The sequence below is a fragment of the Chiloscyllium punctatum genome, chromosome 48 (genome assembly GCF_047496795.1).
Source record: "Chiloscyllium punctatum isolate Juve2018m chromosome 48, sChiPun1.3, whole genome shotgun sequence".
Taxonomy (NCBI): domain Eukaryota; kingdom Metazoa; phylum Chordata; class Chondrichthyes; order Orectolobiformes; family Hemiscylliidae; genus Chiloscyllium; species Chiloscyllium punctatum.
The window spans coordinates 31,456,793-31,481,426 of record NC_092786.1 but is presented as its reverse complement, the minus strand read 5'-3'; the positions used below and the strand labels follow the sequence as shown (position 1 = coordinate 31,481,426).

Below are 24,634 nucleotides of genomic sequence, written 5' to 3'. Positions count from 1 at the left end.
CGACCTTATAGAGATTTATAAAATCATGAGGGGCATGGATAGGGTAAATAGACAAAGTCTTTTCCCCAGGGTGGGGGGAGTCCAAAACTAGGGGGCAATGGTTTCAGGTCAGAGGGGAAAGATTTAAAAGGGACCTCAAGGGGCAACTTTTTCATGCAAAGGGTGGTGCGTGTGTGGAATGAGCTGCCAGAGGAAGTGGTGGAGGCTGGTACAATTACAACATTTAAAAGGCATCTGGATGGGTATATGAATAGGAAGGGTTCAGAGGGATTTGGGCCAAGTGCTGGCAGCTGGGCCTGGATTTATTTAAGATATCTGGTCAGCACACATAAGTTGGGCCAAAGTGTCTGTTTCTTTGCTGTATAGCTCCATGACTGTTTGTAAGTTGAAGCTCAGCATAATCTAGTGTAATACCTTTTACAAAAATTAAAACATTGCTCAGGATTTCTAAAGTACCATTTTTGCCCACAAGCGAGAGAGAGAGAGAGAGAGAGTGTGTGGGAGAGAGGTGTAAGTGTGTTTATGCATGACAGTACATGTGACAGTGAGTGTGAAAGTGTGAGAGTGAGAGCGAGTGCAAGAGTGAGAGAGAGAGAGAAAAGGAGAATGAGAGAGAGAAAGGGAGAATGTGAGAGTGAGTGAGTGAATACAAGAGTGTGAGAGCGAGAGTGTTTCAAAGTGCGAGAGTGCAAGAGGGAGGGTGTCAGTGAGAGAGTGAGCGAGAGAAAGAGAGAAGTACTGACTAATCTTGTGGGCGAGACCTATTTTTAGCAGTTTTATTTTCAAAGAAAACTACTGCAAATGTTTGCAGAAACTCCAAGACCACTGAATGCAATTTACTCACAACACAGTCAAAACCTTGCCATTACATTGCATCCTCACGACTTCAAGAAACCTCAAATCTCTTTGGAAATACAATCACGGTCAATAATGTAGGAAACCTCCCAGCCGGCTCCCCCATACACTCTCACAAACAACTGTGATACTGACCACAGAGCAGTCTTGGATTCGATGTAAACAAAGCTTGGATAGTTTAGTTGGATGAAAGAATAGGAAGAGACGATACAAACAATTCCAAATACAAGGGGACAGGAGCAAAGGGAGCTGCAGATACTCAAATATCAGTGAAGATGGTACGCAATGTTGATATTTAATAAGACCTACAGGATTCTAGTCTTTATAATTAAAGGCACACTAGGTTAGAGGGACAGGTAGCATTGAGGAGACAAGGAGGCTACAGAAGGATTTGGACAGGTTAGGAGAGTGGGCAAAGGAGTGGCAGGTGGAGTACTACAGGGAAAAAGTGAGAAGTCATGCACTTTGGTAAGAAAAATATAGGCATGGAGTATTTTTTAAATGGGGAGAAAATTCAGAAGTCTGAAGTGCAAAGAGACTTGGGAGTTCTCGTCCAGGATTCTCTCGAGGTAAACTTGCAGGTTGAGTCAGTAGTTAGGAAGACAAATGCAATGATGATTTGGAGATGTCGGTGTTGGACTGGGGTGTACAAAGTTAAAAATCACACAACAGCAGGTTATAGTCCAACAGGTTTAATTGGAAGCACACTAGCTTTCGGAGCGCTGCTCCTTCATCAGGTGGTTGTGATGAAGGAGCATCGCTCCGAAAGCGAGCGTGCTTCCAATTAAACCTGTTGGACTATAACCTGGAAATGCAATGATGGCATTTATTTTGAGAGGATTTGAAGATCAAAGCAGGGATGTACTTCTGAAGTTCTATAAAGCTCTGGTCAGACCACATTTGGAGTATTGTGTGCAGTTTTGGGCCCCATATCTCAGGAAGGATGCACTGACCCTTGTATGTGTTCAGAGGAGGTTCACGAGAATAGTCCTAGGAATGAAAAGCTTAAAATATGAGGGACTTTTGAGGTCTTGGGTTTATACTCGATGGAGTTTAGAAGGATGGGGGGGGGGGATCTAATTGAAACATACAGAATACTGAATGGCCTGGACAGAGTGGATGTTAGGAAGACATTTCCATTGGTAGGAGACCAGGACCTGAGGGCACAGGCTTAGAGTAAAGGGAAGACTTTTTAGAATGGAGATAAAGAGAAATTTCTTCAACCAGAGAGGGATGAATCTATGCAGTTCATTGCCACAGAAGGCTGTGGAGGCCAGGTCATTGAGTCTATTTAAGACTGAGATAGATAGGTTCTTGAGTATCAAAGATATCAAGGGTTACAGGGAGAAAGTGAGAGGATGGGGTTGAGAAACTTCTCAGCCATGACTGAATGGCAGAGCAGACTCAATGGGATGAATGGCCTAATTTCTGCTCCTATGTCTAATGGTTTTAAACACTGTGCAGAAAAGATTGATGAGAATGGTGCCAGGGATGAGGGAGCTTCAGTTATGAAGACGGATTGGAGATAGGTGGGAAGGTTCCTCCTCAGAAGAATGGAATTTGAGAGGAGATCTGACTAAGGTTTGCAAATACAAGAGGTCCACAAACACAATGGGGAAAACCGTTTCTATTGATGGAAGGGTTAAGGGATCAGAGGAGCTTGATTTGAGGGTGTTTCACAAAAGAACCAAAAAGTGGATAAACATTTTTTTTTATTCAGCAAGAGGTTAAGACCTGAATGCATTACCTGAGAGTAAGGTGAAGCAGATTTATACACAGCTATCAAAAGAGAACGGAATAATCATAATCTCTCTCTCTCTCTCTCTCTCTCTCTCTCTGTCACAAATACAAACATACTCTCACACACACTCTCTCAAGGGCACTAACTGATACTTTAGAAAGTCTTTGAGAATCCCTACAGTGTGGAAACAGGCCCTTCGGCCCAACAAGTCCACACCGACCTTCGAAGAGTAACCCACACAGACCCATTCCCTTATTATCCTATATATACCCCTGACTAATGCACCTAATCTTCACACCCCTGAACACACTACGGGCAATTTAGCATGGCTAATTCACCTAACCTGCACAACTTTGGACAGAGTTAAAAATCACACAACACCAGGTTATAGTCCAACCAGGTTTATTTGGAAGCACTGGCTTGGCACCACCTGATGAAGGAGCAGCACTCTGAAAGTTAGTGCTTCCAATTAAACCTATTGGACTATAACCTGGTGTTGTGTCATTTTTCACTTTGTACACCCCAGTCCAACACCAGCATCTCCAAATCATCTTTGGACTGTGGCAGGATACCAGAGTACCCAGAGGAAACCCAATGCAGACCCAGGGAGAACGTGCAAAACTCCACACAGCCCGAGGCTGGAATCGAACCCAGGTCCCTGACGCTGTGGGGCAGCAGTGCTAACCATGCTATTTTTAATTTCTGTAAAAAGGTACTACACCTAGATTTAACTGACACTTGTGGCTGAACACAGTTCTACTGCTCATACTGAGTGGACAAAACTTGCAGGCTACAGGGTAAAAGACAGGAGAGTGGAACTAGCTGGGCTACCCTTGAAGGAGGGAACTAACAGGGCAGAATGGCCTTCTTCCATGCTATAATTCTTCTACAATTCTATAGTATTGTTTTAACATTCAAAATAAGTGGACTGAAATACCGCAGGTGACAAACTGGAGGTTAAAAATGTAACTTTAAATGGAGGGCCAACAATAATCCTTATACAAAATCCAACATTCAACAAACAGTAACAACAAACGTTTGGCTTCGATCGGAAGTTGATTCACTGTGTCAAAGATCAAATAATAGAATAACAGTTAATTGGAGTCATCCAGATGGCTTTGTTAATCTAAGTGAATGCTGTTATCACTGAAGAGTTATTATTGTATTTTCAGTGGTGAGATTCAAATGGCCAATCACTTCCAACGATCCACATAAAATCAAGTACAAGACAACAATGAGGGGTGAGGTTGCATTTTGTAATCATGTCTGGCACAATATCAGCTGCCTCAAACATTAGAAAAAGCTCCTATTAGCTTCAATCTTCTGTCAGGATCTGACAGAATGCAGGTATCCAACTCGATCTACTGCGACAGTTTTGTCTTGGCTGGACAAACAGAATTTAAACATTTGTTTACTTTTCAGCGAACAATTTAGCAATCAAACCATGAATCTAAAACACCAGACCTCTTGGTTAGCGAGGAGAACAGGAAAGCAAAAATCTTTCGCAGTGTGGTCTCAATAACACACAATAAACAAGATCATAGAATCTTGGATTCCTACAGCTTGGAAGCAGCTATTCAGTCACAATCGAGTCACAATGACCTACCGAAGAGCATCCCACCCAGACCCAACCCAACTCTATCCCACAAATCCTGCATTTCCCATGGCTAACTCACCCAGCCTGCACACTATGGGCAATTTAGTATGGGCAATATAGCATGGCCAATCCACCTGACCTGCACATCTTTGGACCATGACAGGAAACCAGATCATCCAGAGGAAACCCACACGGACACAGGGAGAATGTTGCAAACACCACACAGACAGTCGCCCGAGGGTGGGATCAAACCTGGGTCCCTGGTGCTGTGAGGCAGCAGCGTTAACCACTGAGCCACCATGTCACCCAAAAACATCAGAAATGAAACTTCCTACTGTTCTAGGGATAATTTTACATTTTGACAATGGGGCAAAATGGGTGATACCAATTCTGGTCAGCTTCAGTTGAATTGAAAATTGCATTTGGCAGAGAAATTACATGATTCCAGTTTTAGACCAATCCCACAATCTAAAATTGTTCCCCACCCTTTGACACTTCACCGATCCTCGAGGTTGATTTCTTTTTAAAGTCACATTTATTTAGAAAAAGGTCAGCAGTGAACACTGTTCATAGATCTGAAGTTTAACTAGTGCTAAGGTCCTGCAGCAGTTCCCACAGGGGCAGGATCTGTGGAAATGTTGACTGAGACACCAGGAGTCACACTTCAGTAAATCTGTCACATTCCTTGGTAAATCTGTCACATTCCTCGATGTTGCAAAGGAAACTAGTTTTTCTACCGTTTGCTCAGATCATTTTGCTGGGTGACAAAGCCAACCAAGAATACCTCAGAGTTACCATCTCAAGCTGGACCTATACAGTGACTCCCCAACCAATAAAATGGCCTTTTCCTCTAACTCACCAAGTCCTAATGAGGACAAGGACTCCTAAGCACAAAGGAGATCGAGGTAAAGATTTGATGGACGTTTCAAAATTATGAAAAGTTTGGAAAAGGCAGACATAGAGAAATGGTTCTTCATATTACAACACTGTGAGGTACAGGTTTGAAGTTTTGAATGAACGAATGATTTATTGTCACCTGTATTTTACAGTAAGGCCACGATAAAATACAGCGAAAAGCTTTAATTTGCCATCACGATACAGCGCCATTTTGGATAACTTACGAATAAGGAAATAAAAGAAAGGTCTAGCTTGAAGAGAGTCCATCAGTCCTGAGCCAGCTCAGCACCATCAATAAGGCCTGCACCACCATCCCTCCTCCACTGCTTCACGGACCCAACCAGTGTCAAACCTCTCAATCCTCAGGAGCTATCATTTTGGGCCAACAGTGGAGAGGAAGCAGCTGTTTTCGCACTGACCTGGAACTCATTGACCGAAAGGAGAGTGGGAGCAGAGCTGGTGAATGATTTCAAAAGGAAAGTGGCTTTGAAGTAAATTAACATACCTGGCTCCAGCCAGCAAAAAGGATTGACTGGATTGCTCCAGACACAAAAAGATAGGTACAGCTCACCCCAAACCTTTATACATTATTCTTCAAGAATGCACCTCAAGTCAAGACCAATGTATCATTGTGAAGTTGCTTCATGTTGTTATTCGAAGTTAAGAAGAAATAGGCGATGGCTATCAATTGCCCGAACAGATACAAATACATAAGGAGCATTTGCAGGATGAGAGGAAATCAATATTTTTTTGATAAAATAATTTAAGATGCAAAAGTCTTGATTTCTATTTCTCCCCCCCCAACCTTGGTCACATCTCCTCACTTGGTCCTCTCAGCTCTTTACCCATTTGTACACCTCGCTGTTTCTCTTCAATTCAAGCCACAGACATATTCATTGTTCCACTTGAGAACTGCCCCACGCTCAGTTCTTCAGCTTTCTGCACTTGCTATCTCCTCAGTTCTTATCTAAGCCAAACATCACGCAGGTACAGCATGAATCTGCATGAATCCATGTAAATCTCTGTAAAACTATCCAGAGGGTTTGTCAGTCTGACATAGCATCGGGACACAGACAGATTTCACACACTGTTTAAAAAGCTGAGGTCTTTTGAGAATGTAATTTAAGAGAAGTTCTGGAATTTGCATATCAAAGAACAGAAACCAGCATATCCCATTATATTAGAAAAAGGAAGTTTTAGTCTCATTTTGTTTACTGTATCACATCTCCATGACACAGGACTCCTTTGGCTACAAATTCTGTGAGCATGATCTTATCCTCCACAACCACCTGCTCCAAAAGCTAGTGCTTCCAAACAAACCTGTTGGATTATAACCTGGTGTTGTGCGATTTTTTTTAGCTTTGACCACATAGATAGGTTGCCCAAATTATTTTCTTTCCAGCCAGTTCTCTACAACTAAGCTTGCTCCTGCCGATTGCCTGGGGAATAGAAGGAGGAGACCACGCAGACAGTACTTCCACATTCAACCAATCCCCAGTGAGTCTCATTGAGCTTGCTGCTAGTTGAGCGTCCCAACACAGCCAGTTAGTTTGAGCTACGAAACTCAGGATCTTACCACAGCGATCCCGGATTACCAGATTCCGTCCCTCTTTCAACTGGATGGTCAGAAGGTACGAGGGCAAACCAAATGCAGAAGGCTCTCGACCTGGCTCTTCATGGTGTTCGAAGGACTGCAATTAAAACATTTGTGTCACAAATACATCATACTTTAAAACAATTCAGATCTGAAGTTACAGGTTTAAAAGGATCCTACTTGCTTCACGCTTTAACAAGTCAAATAAAGACATGAAGCAACTGAAGACCTTAAAATCATAAGGCACAGGATTGGAAGTAAGGCTATTTGGCCCATCAAGTCCACGCCACCAATTAATCACGCTGATGGGCATTTTAATTCCAGTTACCCATACTCTCTCCATAGCCCTTAATTCCTTACGAGATCAAGAACTTGTCAATCTCTGTCTTGAAGACATTTAACGTCCCAGACTCCACTGCTCTCCAGGGCAAAGAATTCCACAGCACCACCACTCTCTGGCTGAAGAAATGTCTCCTCATTTCCGTTCAAAATTGACCCTCTCTAATTCTAAGGCTGTGTCCACTGGTCCTAGTATCCCCGCCTAATGGAAACAACTTCCCAGCATCGACCCTTTTTAAGCCATGCATTATCTTCTAAGTCCCTATTAGATCTCCCCTCAACCTTCTAAGCTCTAATGAATACAATCCCAGGATCCACAGCCGTTCGTCATATGTCAGGCCAACCATTCCAGGGATCATCTGTGTGAATTCCTGCTGGATTCACTTAACAATGAATCATTAACAGTGGTCTCAACTTCAGGTGCACAGGGAAGCTATCCTGGAGAATAATGAATAAAAGTCCAAGCTGAGCTGTGCCTATCTTTCATGTTCTCCGTTATGTCTGCAGCAACCTTGTCAGTCCTATTTGCTGGCTGCATCCATTGGGGTGGCATGGTGGCTCAGTGGTTGGCACTGCTGCCTCACAGCGCCAGGGACCCAGGTTCAATTCTACCCTTGGGTGACTATATAGAGTTTGCACATTCTCTCTGTGTCTTTGTGGGTTTCATTTGGCTGCTCAGGTTTCCTCCTCCATTCTAAAGATATGCAGGTTAGGTGGACTGGCCATGGGAAATGCAGGGTTAAAGGGATTGGGTTGGTGGGTCTGGCTGGGACCTCTTTAGAGGGCCAGTATTTTTACATTACATTACAGTGTGGAAATAGGCCCTTCGGCCCAACAAGTCCATACCGACCCGCCGAAGCGCAACCCACACCTCTACATTTACCCTTTACCTAACACTACAGGCAATTTAGCATGGCCAATTCACCTGACCTGCACATCTTTGGACTGTGGGAGGAAACCGGAGCACCCGGAGGAAACCCACGCAGACACGGGGAGAATGTGCAAACTCCACGCAGTCAGTCGCCTGAGGCGGGAATTGAACCCGGGTCTTTGGCGCTGTGAGGCAGCAGTTCTAATCAAATGGCCTCATCCTGCGCAGCCTGCATTCTATGATTTAATTCCCGTGTGCACTCACCTCTACAATATCAGGGACTAGCATGATGGCACCGTATTGCTGACCGGACTATATTTTGTCCCACGTTGATAGGCCAGGGCAAATTTGTGACCACAAAGATCAGTCTGTTATACCGTCTTAATTTCAGAACACTCAGAGGCAGAGCGAACCACCTGTGGCTTCTTTGATCACAAAAGGAGAAACCCAGAATAGGGGATGGGTGGCAAAGCTGCTGAAATGACATCAAATTAGGACAAGTAGGAATTGAGGCAAAGTCAGCTTTGTATTTATTTGTCCACGGGATATTGTATTGCTGGCTGGGTCAGCATTTAAGAGTGAATCACATTGCTGAGGGTCTGGAGTCACATACAGGCTAGACCAGATAAAAATGGCAGATTCTCTTCCCTCAGGTGATATTATTCTACAAGATGGGTTTTTACAGACTTTTTTTTAATTGAACAAATCTCACCAGCTGGTGAGAATGCATGAACACTAGCCTAGGGTTCTGGATTACTAGGCCTGTGACAATATCACTACACCACCAGCTCTCTGGAAGATCTACAGAGTTGAAACACACAGAGAGGAGACAGTGGAGTAGGAGATACTGACTGGTTATGTAGCCCGACAATGTTAATGAGGATAAAGACAGATAATATCTCACGGTTGTGGTTAGAAAGAGTTTAAGCAGAGAGAGTAAGAGAAACCATTTCCTCTGCTTGGGGAAGCCCACAACAACAAGCTATAACCATAAAACTACAGCACAATGTGTTCAGGGCTGATGATAGAAAGCACTTCTACACACGCAGGGTATGGAGAAGTTAGAAGAATGTTCTCTCATCAGCCATGATTGGATTAAGTGGTGAAGTCAGCTCAACAGGCAAAATGGCCGATCCTATTAGAAAGTTCCTACGTTCCCCGAGAAAGCTGTTGATGTTGGTTTACTCATGTCTCTAGGAACGAAGACAAAGGCATTCCACAGCCCACAAAAGTAACTTTGACCTCTCCTTTGGTTCCAGCTACTCTCTAAAGTGTAAAATTATTTGGAGATCATTAGACAAAAGCAAAGTGATTTTCTGCAATTTTCTTTCAGATTTCACCACTGTGGATACCTCAGCGTTTTGTTATGGTTACCCAATCTACCTCTCAGAGCTACCATGTGAGAAACGTCATCCTTCATCTGCTGTGACTTTGTTTCCACTGCTTCCTGCCACAAGGTTCCATGAGGCCCACTGTAGATGTCTTCCTTTAGGAAGAAGCTAGGAAATGTTTAGGCTGCATTTCCCCAATGAATCCACACCGAGGGTATGCCCCAATGCATTGTATATGGGGTGTGATAAAGTTCATATGTTCTCTACACAAAGTGCAGGCCTCACAAAGATTCATTCCCAATTGGTTCTCATTCCAGTAAGATAGTCTACACTGAAGCAAAATTGAAACTGCCTGTTCTGAGTGAAACAGCCAGATAACATAAACAAAAGATACACTGACCACACCTCTGCTTCCCCCGTACCTTCCCCCCGCTAACTCTTCCTGCTCACTACCCACTCGCGGCTAAAGTCAAACCCACTCAGGTGAAAACTCTCAGTTCCTGACAGAACTACAGAATGTAGAAAAGTGCGGTGCTGGAAAAGCACAGCAGGTCAGGCAGCATCCGAGAATTCCTGATGAAGGGCTTATGCCCGAAACGTTGATTCTCTTGCTCCTCGGATGCTGCCTGACCTGCTGTGCATTTCCAGCAGTACATCTTCGACTCTGACCCCTAGGATCTGCAGTCCTCACTTTCTACAGAATGTACAAGGCAACCTCTGGTTTTGAGTGGACATCTGGCTCCTCCTGTTGGAGGTGGCTTGATGGGAAAACTCTGACCTGGCAGCTCCACCAAAGCAAGCTAAATTCTCCAAAATATTAATTGTGTAAAAGTCAAGTCCTGTGTTTTTAACTAAAAATTTAGCCTTAGAATCCCAAATTTTATATACATCTCCTAGAATTTACTTGAATTGAAATAATCTTGAGCAGAATTTGATATAAACGTGTTCAAACATCGATGTCAATAACATTTCATTCTAAGCTAAGGAACTTTAATTTCTTCAGCAATTAAACACAAGCATTTACCTGTTCGAGGAACTGTGAACTCTGCAATGATTCGAGGTCAGTGCTTTCACTGAGATCATCCTGAAAGATAAAAGGTTCAGTTTAGTTACATGAAGGACACCACATTAAACATTCCTCAGCAGCTCCAAGCCCAATATTAACAGTCAAGGTGACAAGAAGAAACAACAACAGAAATTGCTGGAAAAGCTCTGCAGGTCTGGCAGCATCTATGGAGAGAAATCAGCGTTAACGTTTCAAAAAATTAACCTTTTTTTCTGGTTTTTATTAAGGTGACAATAAGTATTGAGAGATGATAAATGGGTTACTAACTTAAAAAGCCAACTACACAGACTTGAGGTGTAATTTTTTTTATTGGAGCAAACATCCTTCTAAGTGCATTAGATCAGAGTTCCATCAAATCTAGTACTTCACTTTGTACAAATACAATTTTAATAGGATACCCTTACTATTAATAGATTTGCTACTATCTGCTGCTCAACAAAAATGAAAAATACAAATAATATAAGGAGTAAATTGCAATGGCATTGATCTTGTTATAATGGCATTGGGCACCGTGCTCACTCATAAACTTGGCACAGCCACTCAGTGCCGCGGATAATCATGAATGTCAGCAGGCAAGTCTGCTTACAGGAAAAGACAATGCTACACTTCACTGCCACAAAGATCCCGAACTTCACCTGACGAAGGAGCAGCACTCCAAAATCTTGCGATTTAAAATAAACCTGCCCGCCTATAACCTGGTGTCATGTAACCTCTGACTTTGTCCACCCCAGTCCAACACTGGCACCTCCACGGAGATAGATAGTGCCTTGGTGAGGCCACACCGAGATTATTGTGTGTACCTTTGATTTCCTTTTCTAAGGAAGGATGCTCTTGCTCTTGAGGGAGTGCAGCAAAAGTTTACCAGGCTGATTCTGTGGAGGGTGGGACTGACGTACGAGGAGAGATTGACTCGGTTAGGATTGCTTTCACTGGGGTTCAGAGGAGTGGGGTGGAGGGAGGGGGAAGATATTATAGACACTTATAATATTCTAACAGGATAGACAGGGTGGGTGTGTCCAGAACCAGTGGTCACAGTCTGAGGATTTGAGATGGACCATTGAGGATGGAGATGAGGAGACATTTCTTCACCCAAAGCATGGGGAGCCTGTGCAATTCATCACCACAGGAAGTAGTTGATGCCAAAACATTGAATGGATTCAAGAGGTGGCTTGATAAAGCAACTGGGGCAAACCGGATCGAAGATTATGGGGAGAAAGTGGGATCAGGCTATTGAGTTGGACAATCAGCCATAATCGTGATGAATGGCAGAGCAGGCTTGAAGGGCTGAATGGCCTCCTCCTTCTCCTATCTTCTATGTTCCTATGACACCGTAAACTGTCGGCTCAAAGCGGAGAGGATCTCCAAGAATATTGACAGACTTCACCTGACAAAGGTGCAACGCTCCGAAAGCTTGTGATTTCAAATGAACCTGTTGCACTGTAACTTGGTGTCGTGTGACTTCTTGGAGAAAGTGAGGACTGCAGATGAGGACTGACGAGTGTGGTGCTGGAAAAGCACAGCCGGTCAGGCGGCATCTGAGGAGCAGGAGAATCGATGTTTCGGGCATAAGCCCTTCATCAGGATCCCAGTAGCAGGTGTCTGCTCTGTGTAGCTATCCTACTGTCACACTGGGCCATTTCTGTACCACCTTCACAGTCCACTGCAAATCGCTTTTGACGTCCATCTTTGGGCTGCCCTCCAATTTGCCTTCAATAAAACCTCTGTGGTTTTCACCTCCGATCAGTGGGAACATTGACAGTTTATTCACTAATCCAATGCACAGAGGGTACTGCACTCCAGCAACGTGAATGCTTAGTTCAATGGACAATCATCAGGCCACGCAAGTTCAAGAAAATTCAATTAATAAAACAGCAGTAAAAGCAGAATGTGTAGATACAAGACCAGACCATCCAGTCCCTCATTCCATCAATCACTTAACCTGTGCCTCAGCACCTTCCACCTGATACTGCTCCTTCTCCTTCAACCACTGCCTGTGAAAAATCCCTCCACCTCAGTTTTCATCAACACCCAGAATCCAAAGCTTTTGAGGCAGGGTGGGGCAGGACACCCCCATATTTCCGCAGTTGAGGAATCACTCCCCAATTTCTCTCCTGAAACACCAACCTCAAATTGTAAAATTCTGGATTTCCCAGACAGAACTTGCATTTATAAAGCACTTTCTACCATCACTAGCCATTTCAAAGACTTTTCCCACCAACTATACTGCTATCGTTTAGGAAATGTGGCAGTCAATTTGCACGCAGCCAGCTCTCCAATCTGATAAAGACCAGACGGTCAGTTTCTTCTTTGAAACATCAATTGAGGAATCAATACTGGGCAGAACTCTGGGCTAACTTCTGTGCTCTTCTTAAAAATAGTGCAAAACTCTTGTCACAATAGCAAAAAAATTCAACCCTTCTTCCCAGCAATATCCTTTACTGACACTTTATCCCAGTGAGGTATCACTCTCATCATCACTCGTTAATTTCTTCCTAAATTCACATTCCTATCAGTAAACTGTGCACATTCACTCAGATATGACCTTTGCTGTCTCTCCCCAACAGTCTCAGACACAAGCTAACTCAATGAAATTTTCTCACTGATCTCTAGGGCAAAATATACATGGCTCTTGTGCAGTTACTTTGAGGTTCCTAAGCAGATGGAATAGACTTTTTGTCCTTCAAGGTGAAGTTTCTGGCCTCTCCCCCCACCCACACTGGCTCACAAAAGCTCAACTTAGTAAATCTGCTATTCTGTCTCTAGGTTATTTGTCTACTCATTCAGCTCAAGTCACAGGATTTCTTGAAATTACTGTTTAAGCACACCATTGTTTTAAAAAAAAATTGTGACCGTTTTAAAAGGAACATCACCTTCAAAACCCATCTACTTCTCGAGTCTACCTGCCATCTTTCAACGTTCATCCTTCTCGCAAGAATGATTAAAGGTAGTCACGTGTACCATCTAAAAGGTGCACTGCAGTAAATCACCTGAGCATTTTCAACAGTATGTTCCAAATCCATGAATTCCACCACCAAGAAATGGCAGCTGGTTCAGCATTGCTGCCTCATAGTGCCAGGGACCCAGGTTGAATTCCACCCTCGGGCGACTGTCTGTGTGGGGTTTGCACATTCTCCCTGCGTTTAGTGTGTTTCTGCCGGTGCTCCGGTTTCCTCACACAGTTCAAAGATGTACAAGTTAGGTGGATTGGCCATGCTAAATTGCCCATAGTGTCCAAGGATGTTAGGTGGATTAGCCATGAGAAATGCAGGGAAAGGGTGGGGGTGGGTACGGGTGTGGAGTTCTTCGGAAGGTCTCAATGGATCGAATACCCTGCATCCACACTGGAAGGGTTGTATGATTCTACTTTAGAAGCTTAACGTTCCCAAATTCTAAAGATATAAGCCAGGCAGCTTTGAGAATTTCTATCCAGTTCAACAAAGACCTGGTGGCAGAAAAAAAAGAGTTCAGGAAATGAATAGGGAATCCTAAGTAGTCAACTGGTTCATTGGTATCGTTCAGGAAAGGATGACCCCTGCTATCCTTACTCCCTAATCTAACTTCTGTCACACATCAAAATAGTGGAATCTTAGTTACAGTCCAGTCTAGCAAGTCAGTCATAATAATTACAGCCTGTCAACTTAGCAAAATCACTAAATACTTCAATCAGAGATGAAGAGAATTTTTTTTCTCTCTTGTGTTCTGAAAGACTTTGGAACTCTTTGCTTCAAAAAGGTGGAGAAGGTGAGGTCATTAAATATTTTTAAGGCAGTGGTTGATAGATTCCAGTGCAAACATGATGGGCTGAATGGCCTCCCTCTAACAGTTCTGTAATTCTGTGACACTACTTACCCAGGAGAATCAAAGGCATCTTGGGTAGATGGGGATGCGGAATTCAAAACACAAATAGTTCAACCATGATATTATAGAAAGGTAGAGCTGACCCAAGGGGCTGCATGGTCTCCTACCTAGGGCATAGAACATTACAACGCAGTACAGGCCTCCTGGCCTTCGATGTTGCGCCGACCTGTAAAACCAAACTAAAGCCCATCTAACCTACACTATTCCATTATCATCCATGTGCTTATCCAATGACCACTTAAATGCCCGTAAGGTTGTCAAGTCTACTACTGTTGCAGACAGGGCATGCCATGCTGTTACTACTCTCTGAGTAAAGAACCTACCTCTGACACCTGTCCTGTACCTATCACCCCTCAATTATATTTCCCATCTATGTATGTCTAAAACAAAGGAAAGGTGGAGTTTTCCTCCCCCAACATTATCACCCACATGACGACAATGGGTCAGTCAAGATCTTTAATAATCGCAGGCCCGGACCCCCAGCCTCAAGGTGAAGCCCAGTGCGGTCTGGTTTGAAAAGACTGTTTTCTGATATCTTTATTTTTCAATATTTTTCACCTCAGAATCTACACTTGAGAATCTGTAGTTATGTACCTTGGTACCTAAGCTGGCACTGAAAGTACAAACCTTTCATTGTGCTCATGTGAATACATGTGACAATAAAGCTAATTCTAATCAAGTAATGTTCCGATGAGAGTTAGCTAAAAATTTGATTTAAAGAGATGGATCTTAAGAAACTACCTTAAAAATTCTGGGGGCAGCTCGAGAACGAGTGATAAATGCCAACCTCAGTAACAATGCGGACATCTCATGGATGAGCAAAGAAATAAGAGTGATGAACATTATAATCCAGGACTACAGTTCTGATCAAAAGTGAATGAGACATTACAAAGAACCTCTTATGAAAACAAGATTACTTCTCAGATGCCAGTTTGACGCTCTGTAACAAAAAGACACATTGATTTGCACTTCTTCTGTTCTACTTCCCCAAAGAGACATTTCAACCTCACAGACTGATAAAAAAAACACATTATCTTCCCATCAGCCCGGACAGGCTGACATGTGCAGCAGTAGGTGTGGAGGTAGAGAACATTACAGATCACACCAATTCTAACAGCTACTAATGCAACTTCTCTGGGGCCTGTGCTCATGCCTATACAGACTATAATATCCCCTTCTTGTAGGACAATGACAAAATGGATTCAAAGGAGCCAAAACAGTCTCTAGATTAATATTAAAGCTGTTCGATCCCAGGAATTTCAAGACTAGGTGGCATATTTTTAAGGAGAGAGGAGAAGAAGATTTATAAAAGACATGAGGGACAACTTTTTTTTAAACACAGGGAATGGTTCGCCTGTGGAATGAACTTCCAAAAGAAGTGGTGGATGCGGGTATAGTTACAACATTTAAAAGACATTTGGATAAGTACACGAATAAGAAATGTTTGGAGGGATATGGATCATGCACAATCAGGTGGGACTAGTTTAGTTTGGGATTATGATTGACATGGACTGATTGGACCGAAAGGTCTGTTTCCATGTTGTCTGACTCTATGATTCTATAAATGAATTCCTTTTGACAGCTGTAATTGGGCAGTTATTGAACAAGCTGAAAACGGTCAGCTTACAGGATATGGAGAAGTTTGGAGAGCTGACCCTGGTGGCGTCCATATTTGAGCAGCACTGCAATGGTGTGCTGCTGTGGAATGGACTCCACGGAGTGAGAGGTTATAAGAAACACGACCCAAGATCTCCAGTGCACGTCAGTCAACCCGAGCAGTAAACCAACACTCCAGCTGTCCCTTTCTTTCCCAAATGGGACTGTTCCGTAGATTCGCTCACTGTACAGTGTCCCTCAAAGTCTATTCCCGTGGCCATGTTGCCATATTTCTAACGTTACTGACGCGGCCAATCTCCCATAGTTGGCCACAAGGTGTTGCTGAATTGCAAATCCTGCATTCACTCACCAGGAAGCTGGATGAGAGGGAACTTCATCAACTATCCCATCAATGGAGAAGTTAACTAAAATAGATATAACTACAGTTTTACAAGGTGAAGCGGGGTGGCACGGTGGCTCAGCGGTTAGCACTGCTGCCTCACAGCATCGGGGACCCAGGTTCAATTCCACCTCCCAGGTGACTGTGCAAACGCCATACAGGCACTCTCCCAGTGTGTGCGTCGGTTTCCTCTGGGTGGTCTGGTTTCCTCTCACAGTCCAAAAATGTACAGGTTAGGTGGATTGGCTATGGTAAAGTGCCCCTAGTGTCCAGGGATGTGCAGGCTGGGTGGATTAGAGAGGAAATAGCTGGGGCCCTGACAGATTTTTTTTTGCATCCTTAAACACAGGTGAGGTGCCGGAGGACTGGACAGTTGCTCATGTTGTCCCCCTGTACAAGAAGGGTAGTAGGGATATTCCAGGTAACTACAGACCAGTGAGTCTGATGTCAGTGGTGGGAAGGTTGCTGGAAAAGGCACTGAGGGATAAAATTTATTTATATTTGGAAAAGAATGTGCTTATCAGTGATAAGCAACATGGTTTTGTGCGGGGGGAGATTGTGCCTTACCAACTTAATAGAGGAAGTGACCAAGTTGATAAATGAAGGAAGGGCTCTAGATGTCATAAACATGGACTTTAGTCAGGCGTTTAACAAGGTTCCCCATAGTAGACTAATGGAGAAAGTGAAGTCACATGGTATTTCTAGCTAGGTGGATAAAACACTGGTTGAGTAACAGGAGACAGAGAGTAGCATTTGAAGGGAGTTTCTTGAAATGGAGAAAGGTGATCAGTGGTGTTCCACAGGGGCCAGTGTTGGGACCACTGCTTTTGTGATATACATAAATGATCTGGAAGAGGGCCCTGTTGGTATGATCAGTAAGTTTACAGATGACAAAAAGATTGGTGGAGTAGCAGAAAGCATAGGGGACTGTCAAAGAATACATGAGAATATAAATAGACTGAAGAGTTGGGCGGAAAAGTGGCAGATGGAGTTCAATCCAGGCAAATGTGAGGTGATGCATTTTGGGAAGTCTAATTCTAGAGCGAATCATACAGTAAATGGAAGAGCTTTGGGAAAAGTTGATGGGCAGAGAGATCTAGGAGTTTAGGTCCATTGTACCCTAAAGGTTGCTGCACAGGTGGATAGAGTGGTCAAGAAGGCATACGGTATACTTGCCTTCATCAGACTGGGTATAAGAGCTGGCAGGTCATGTTAAAGTTGTACAAGACATTGGTTTGGCCGCATTTAGAATACTGTGTACAGTTCTGGTCACCACATTACCAAAAGGATGTGGACGCTTTGAAGAGGGTGCAGAGAAGGTTTACGAGGATGTTGCCTGGTTTGAAAGGTGCTAGCTATGAAGAGAGGTTGAGTAGGTTAGGATCATTTTCATTCGAAAAAAGGGGATTGAGGGGGTACCTGATTGAGGTTTACAAAATCACGAAGGGTACAGACAGGGTAGATAGAGATACGCTTTTTCCCAGGGTGAGGGATTCAATAATGAGAGGTCATGCTTTCAATGTGAGAGGTGGAAAGTTTAAGGAGGATACACGCGGTGAGTACTTTACACAGAGGGTGGTTGGTGCCTGGAACGTATTGCCAGCAGAGGTGGTAGAGGCAGGCACGATAGATTCATTTAAGATGCGTCTGGACAGATGCATGAGAAGGTGGGGAGCAGAGGGATACAGATGCTTAGGAATTGGGCAACACGTTTAGACAGTGGATTTGGATCAGCTCAGGTTTGGAGGGCCGAAGGGCCTGTTCCTGGGCTGTAAATTTTCTTTGTTCTTTGTTCTTTGATTAGCCATGGGAAATGCAGGCTTACAGGGATAGGCTAGGTGGGGGCTGGGTCTGGATGGGATGCTTTTCGGAGCTTTGGTATGCACCTGATGGGCTGAATGGCCTACCTCTACACTCTAGGTATTCTATAGACTCCACTTCAAAGCAGAGGGTTCCATAACAGTACACATATCATATAATACTTGGAAAAGCATTGGTCTGGAGCACAGAATCCCATACTGGCTCACCAGAACTGGAACCCACCCCCACTCCACTGAGGGAGCTCCTTGGAATCGATTTGAGGGACGCTGTCCAGCTAGTTAAAAACTCTGCACTTAATAAAGCCCATCTCTAGATTTCCTGTTTACACTGTACTCAAGATCGGGATGAGGGTCCAAAGTTTAATGCATATTTTTCCTGATTTTACAAACCTTTGCAGACCAGAACTCAAGCTGCTGGAAAACTGTGGGATGGAGGTGCCCATGCAGTTCCAACCTCGTCTCATAACTTGAGCATGTAATCTAAAGTTGCACGACAGCACGATCCTGAGGGACAGCTGTCTCGTCAGAAATGCCAGCTTGCTGGGTCAATCTGAAGGCCACATTTGCAATTCAGGGAAAGACGGAGTCATACAGCCATAGAAACAGGCCCTTTGGCCCAACTTGCCCATCCTGCCCAGATTTAACAATTAAACTAGTCCCATTTGCCTGCATTTGGTCCACAGCCCTCCGTACTTATCCTGTCCATGTACCTCTCAAAATGTTTTTTAAATGACAAAATTGTACTCGCCTCCACCATTACCTCTGGCTACCCACTGCAAACACTGTGAAACAATGGACCCCTCAAACATGACACCTATGGCCCCCCAGGTTTAGACTCACCCACCATGGGGAGAAGCTGTTAGCTATCTTCCGTATCCATGCCTCTCATGATTTCATACATCTGTACAAAGTCATGCCTCAGTGTCCTACGCACCTATCCAGCCTCTCCTTATAACTCAAACCTCCCAGTTTAGGTAGCATCTTGGTAAATCTTTTCTATCATAGAGTGACCAGACGTGGCCTGACCAATGTCTTGTATTTGCAGGTTTTTTTGGTTTGAAAGAGGGAACAAAGTATTTAGCCCATTCATCAAAATATGGAATTCAATCACAGTCACAACAATATGACATCAATTTTGATGTTTTTCTGACGCAGCAATCATTTCCATTATAAATGCTTTGAACATATAATTTAACGATAATGCAATCCAGTGTTAAAAATCAGTTAACAGTCCAATGGGTTTATTTGGAAGCACTAGCTTTCGAGGCACAGCTCCTTCATCTGGTAGCTGTAGAACAGGACCATATGTCACAGAATTTATAGTGAAAGATCAAAGTGTCATACAACTGATGCAAAGTATTGAACAGAGTTAGATTGCTGTTATGGCTTAATTACTTAGAATGGGGTTTCAAAAGATTACCCATCAGGAAGATGAGTTTGATCTTATTTATTCTTATGAAGGTGTAAGGGGTATTGTAACTTTAAGAAAGTTGATGGACTTAGCAAGAACACGGAGTACTTGAGAATTTACAATGTAACATTTAATCCAGCAGCTAGCAGTATCCAGGTTGTTATGAGACAAAAAACAAATTCAAATTCAGCCAATCAGTTTAAACTATGCCCCCAAGATAATAACCCCCAATCAAATTTGAATTTAGTATTTTGACAATATTAAGCCAAACAAAACAAGCTGATGCTTCGGGGTATAAAACTGGGAAAAATTGAACAGTTGGAGGAGAACTGCCAAACCACCAGCATGTGCAGACTGCCCAAAGAATAGTTCTCTTAAAAGGTACCTTTATTGATCAATGACCTATGAAACAGAAATCCCTAAGAAGAAAAGAAGACAGAGGAAGATATAAAGAGAAGGTTCGACAGCTGGCTGGTTTTGAAATTTTAATTTTAATTGGGGTTTTATTGGACCAGTATTGTAGAAGGGAAAGTAAAAGATAAATGAGAGAAAGGAGTTGTAAATAGTTGTTAGTTAATATTTTACGTTAGACTTAAAGAATAAAGTTCTTAATTGTTTTTGTACTTTAAATAGTGACTTTTGGGATAGTTCTTTGCATCTCGTCCCAATAGATTATATTATAGATTATAGATTGCAGCAGGGGTTAAATCATTTCTGTGTTGCAGGTTTAAATTGGCGGGGGGGGGGGGTTAATGCCGTTACATTATCTACTAAAATCTCCCAGTCTCCTACATTACAACCGTGACTATACTTCAATCAAACTATGAAGTGCTTGAGACAGGAAAGCTATCATACTTCCATAGCTAATTCCCACAAGGCATTACTTGAAACCTATATTCCCATTCTAAGTGATTAAAGACTGAACATCAATCCACATTTGTTCAATTGAATCAGTTGAATGACAATTTGATCTTTTAGTATAAATTCTATGTCCTATGACTCTGCCCCACCAGCTACCTCCCAAACCTTGTGCTTTCAAATAAACCTGTTGGACTATAACCTGTTGTTGTGTGATTTTTAACTTCATCCACCCCCTTCCAACACCAGCACCTCCACATCATGTAATCCAGTGTGTAACAGTGGTATTTTCTTCTGGTTTGAACCAGATAGCATGGCTTTGAAACATGGTCTTGGTTGTGTGTGGGGGGGTATAATGTGCATCCCTTGTTCCAGACCAACAAGACTTAAACATCACCTCAATATTGGGCCCTGAATAATGGAGCCTGCCAGACACAAACAGCAACTAGAGGATGGAGGTCGGAATTGCCAATATGGATGAAGAGGAGCTCTTGTCAGAGAAGTCATTCTGAAACCCAACAGCACGGAAGGAGACTCAATCCATCATGCAAATGTCAGCTGTTTGAAGTAGCAAGCCAATTGGACATACTCCCCCGATCCTTCCCTTTAGCCTTGCAAATTATTCCTTTTCAAATATTGATCCAATTCACTTTTGAAAGTTACTTGCGAATCTGCTTCCACCATCTGTTCAGCCACTGGATTCCAGATAGTCAGAAATCACAGACATTTCTCTTCATCTCCTCACTGTTTCGCCTGCCAATTATGTTAACTCGTTGTCCTCTGGTCGCAGACACTCCCCGTCAGGAAGATGATTTTGATCTTATTTACATAATAAAATCTCCCTGTCTCCTACATTGCAACCTTGACTATACTTCAAAGGTCTATTGACCATGAAGTGTTTGGGACAGGAAAGCATTCATTCTTCCTCAGCTAATTCCCACAAGGCATTGATTTCCTCTTGACATTCAATGGTACTATCTTTGTTGATTCCTTTAACATCCTGGAGGTTACCATTGACTGGAAATTGAACTGAACTCACCACATACATACCGTAGAGACAGAAGCAAGTCAAAAGGTTAGGAATCCTGCTGTGAGTAACTCACCTCCTGAATCACTGAAGCTTGGTCACTATGGAGAAGGCACAAGTCAGGAGTGTGATGGAATATTCCCCACTTGCCTGGGTGAGTGAAGCGCCAAGAACACTCACAAAGATTGACACCATCCAGGACAAAGCAGCCTACCTGATTGCCAGTACCTCCAAACTTTCAGTACCTCCACACTGATGCTCAGTATCAGCAGTGTGTACCATCTAAAAGATGCACTGCACAAAGACTCCTGAGACAGCACCCTCCAAACCCACAACCTTTACCATTTGTAGCCATCTACATCTGGACAAGATTAGATTAGATTACTTACAGTGTGGAAACAGGCCCTTCGGCCCAACAAGTCCACATCGACTGTCCGAAGAGCAACCCATCCAGACCCATTCCCCTACATTTACCCCTTCACCTAACACTACGGGCAATTTAGCATGGCCAATTCACTTAACCGGCACATTTTTGGACTGTGGGAGGAAACCTGAGCACCCGGAGGAAACCCATGCAGACACAGGGAGAACATGCAAACTCCACAGAGACAGTTGCCTGAGGCGGGAATTGAAGCCAGTTTCTGGCGCTGTGAGGCAGCAGTGCTAACTACTGTGCCAATCCTAAAGGGCAGCAAACACTTGGGAACAGCCACAACTTGCAAGTTCACTTCCAAGTCTCTCACTATCCTGACTTGTTACAATACTGGCATTGGATCAGTTCTCCCTTTTTTAACAAAACTCTGTATATGCTGACACCACATGGACTGCAGTGGCACAAGGAGGCAGCTCAACAGCACCTTCTACTGGCCAATTAGAGATGGTCAATAAATGCTAGCCATGTCAACAGCACCGACATCCTGGAACTGAATGAACTTAAAACGCTTACCTTTTTTTTAAGGCAAGTCCCACTCAGATGTAGATGACTACAAATGGTAAAAATCTGAGGAAAAATGAGATCCATGAATAGCCATACACCTGCCAAATGGGTGATCCATTCAGCATGGCACCAAGCAAGTCCACTGGAGGAGAGACAATCTTCTCTTAATCTCTAAACTACTTTACCATAACCATTCAAAAAGAAATCAATTGACCATCACAGTGTTGGTTCAAAGGGGCCTGCAGCCTTCCATAAACGGGTCTACCCAGATTTTGTAAACAACATCCTTCCTTAGGCTGCTTTGGCATTTTTAATCCCTTTCAATCTGATAGAGTTTTGTCCATTTGATGCAAAAGGTTCCTCAACTTTAACACTGAGGTCACACAGATGGTCTAACACAGGGTCCCGATTCCTCAGGATCTGTCCACCATCTACAAGGCAAACGTCAGGCCTGCTCATCAATTGACTAGCAGAGGAGGGCTTCAGCATGCCACTGTGCTGATGTCTTTACTGCCAGCTCTCCCCAGGCACTATCACCCACAGTACCTCCTAGATCTGTGCAAAAGCTGGAGAAGTCAGAGGGGAGCGTCATTTGTCACTCCAACAGCACTCAGGAAGCTCCACACCATCCAGGACAAAGCAACACCTCTCAGTCAACACAGCTTAAAAAATAAACAATTCACACCCTCCACCTCTGGTGCACCCCTGCAGTGAGGTCTAAAGTCCATAAGATTCAGCACAGAGAAGTATTTGTAATAACTCGTTCTGATGCTCCAAACCATGAAGAACAGGGTTAATGTCTGACAGTGGAAATTCGGGATAATCGTTTGGAGTTGTGAGCTCCTGAAGCAGCAACAATGTCTATTGAGTGGGGAGTCTGGTGGGAACAGTGTTGGGATTGGCTCCACCATGCATGTATGAATGGTGCCGTGCCCTATCAGAATCTTCACAACAGTTACGGGCAAAACCATCAACGTCTTCCAACCTACACATACTCAGGGCTTGCACCAATATTTACACACCAAGATGGGATCACGGTTTGGGAAGTTCTGTTGCAGTAGGACGAGGGAAGCAGGGACATGGGGCCACTAGCGCCATCTGCAAATCCCTCTCCAAGCCACCTACCACTCTGGCTTGGAAACAGATCACCTTTCCTTCAGTGTCGCTGGGTCAAACTCCTGAAGCTCCCTCCCGACCAACCCCACAGGTGCCCCTTCATCACATGGACTGCAGCAGTTCATGAAGGCAGCTCACCATTACCTTCTCAAAGACAATTACTGACGGGCAATAAATGCAGCAATGTCAATTACACCCACATCCAACAAACAAGAAAGAGTTCTGCTCCCACCTTCTGTGGTAGAATTGTATTACCCACCTACATAAGGAAGACCTTTTAAGCACGCCTGAATCCACAGGAGTGAACAATCAATTCTACCAATTGAAACTTGTATAACTATCAAACAGAGCAACTGTGTTGCTCCAGGGCCCTGTAATTTATTGTCTTAATTTGTGGGTTTTGATGAACTGACACCACGTCTAAGGAGTCTCTGTCACGGTGATTAAAGCCAATGTTCTCCCACATCCTAGTTACTTTTGAGAATTAGTCCACCAGGTGACTCAATGCATCTGACACCTAACGGCACACTAACAGAATTATTCTTTATTTTAGTTTCATAATAGTACTACCAGAGAAAGCGTGATTGCAAATAATTAAGCTTCAACTCCCACAGTATTAAAATAAACATGTCAACACTGTAATTCACCCTCCGAATTATCAAGTCAGTTCAATGTATTCTGAGGATCTTTAAATCCAGGCTGGTAATTACAAATAAAGGTGCAATTACTTAGTTGAAAAAAAAAGTGCAAAAACTTTTTCCTTTCTCAGAGTTCCTTTGTTCTGGTTTCACTCAATATAACAACAAATCCATGGCGTGTGTTCCTCATCAAAACATGTTGCTCATTGTTCAAAGGCAGACCTTACAGGAAACATTCCCAAATCAAAGACTTATTTTTAAAATCACCCAATAGCAATGCAGACAAATCACATCACGATAATCTTAACTGAAAATACATTCAAAGCAGGTCCTTCCTGCACCGTCTGGATCAGCTCCGAGCCAATATTACACAGCCAATTTTAACTTAATCCACTTGCCATATCACTGATCGTAGAACTGTCTTGGCACAGCCTGTACTATCAAAGAATGTGGGAGCAGTGACAGGAATTTTGTACTTCTGGAGTTCCCGTGTCCTGGACCTCAAACGGAATTGGTTGAAAACGTGCCTAGAATTTTGGTAGGTATTGGCCAACAACCCTCCTTCCCAGCTTGGTCACTGTGCAGTCATTTAACAGCTGGTGAGCAATTAATTGGCTCCAGCCATAAATTCTATGTTTACCCCACAATACCCTTAAAACAGGGAGGAAGCACAACTCTGAAA

The 24,634-nt window shown here is 43.4% G+C and overlaps 1 protein-coding gene across 1 annotated transcript in view; it reads right to left on the bottom strand.

Annotated features, from left to right (window-relative positions):
- The window catches only part of LOC140468867 (multiple C2 and transmembrane domain-containing protein 2-like), a 487,492-nt gene that overhangs the window by 320,257 nt on the left and 142,601 nt on the right, over window positions 1–24,634 (bottom strand). Inside the window, exons 3-4 of the mRNA XM_072564927.1 lie at window positions 10,250–10,309; window positions 6,667–6,781 (exon numbers count right to left, since the gene is read on the bottom strand). Of these exons, the coding sequence (XP_072421028.1) occupies window positions 6,667–6,781; window positions 10,250–10,309 (175 nt within the window). The remainder of the gene's footprint in view (window positions 1–6,666; window positions 6,782–10,249; window positions 10,310–24,634) is intronic.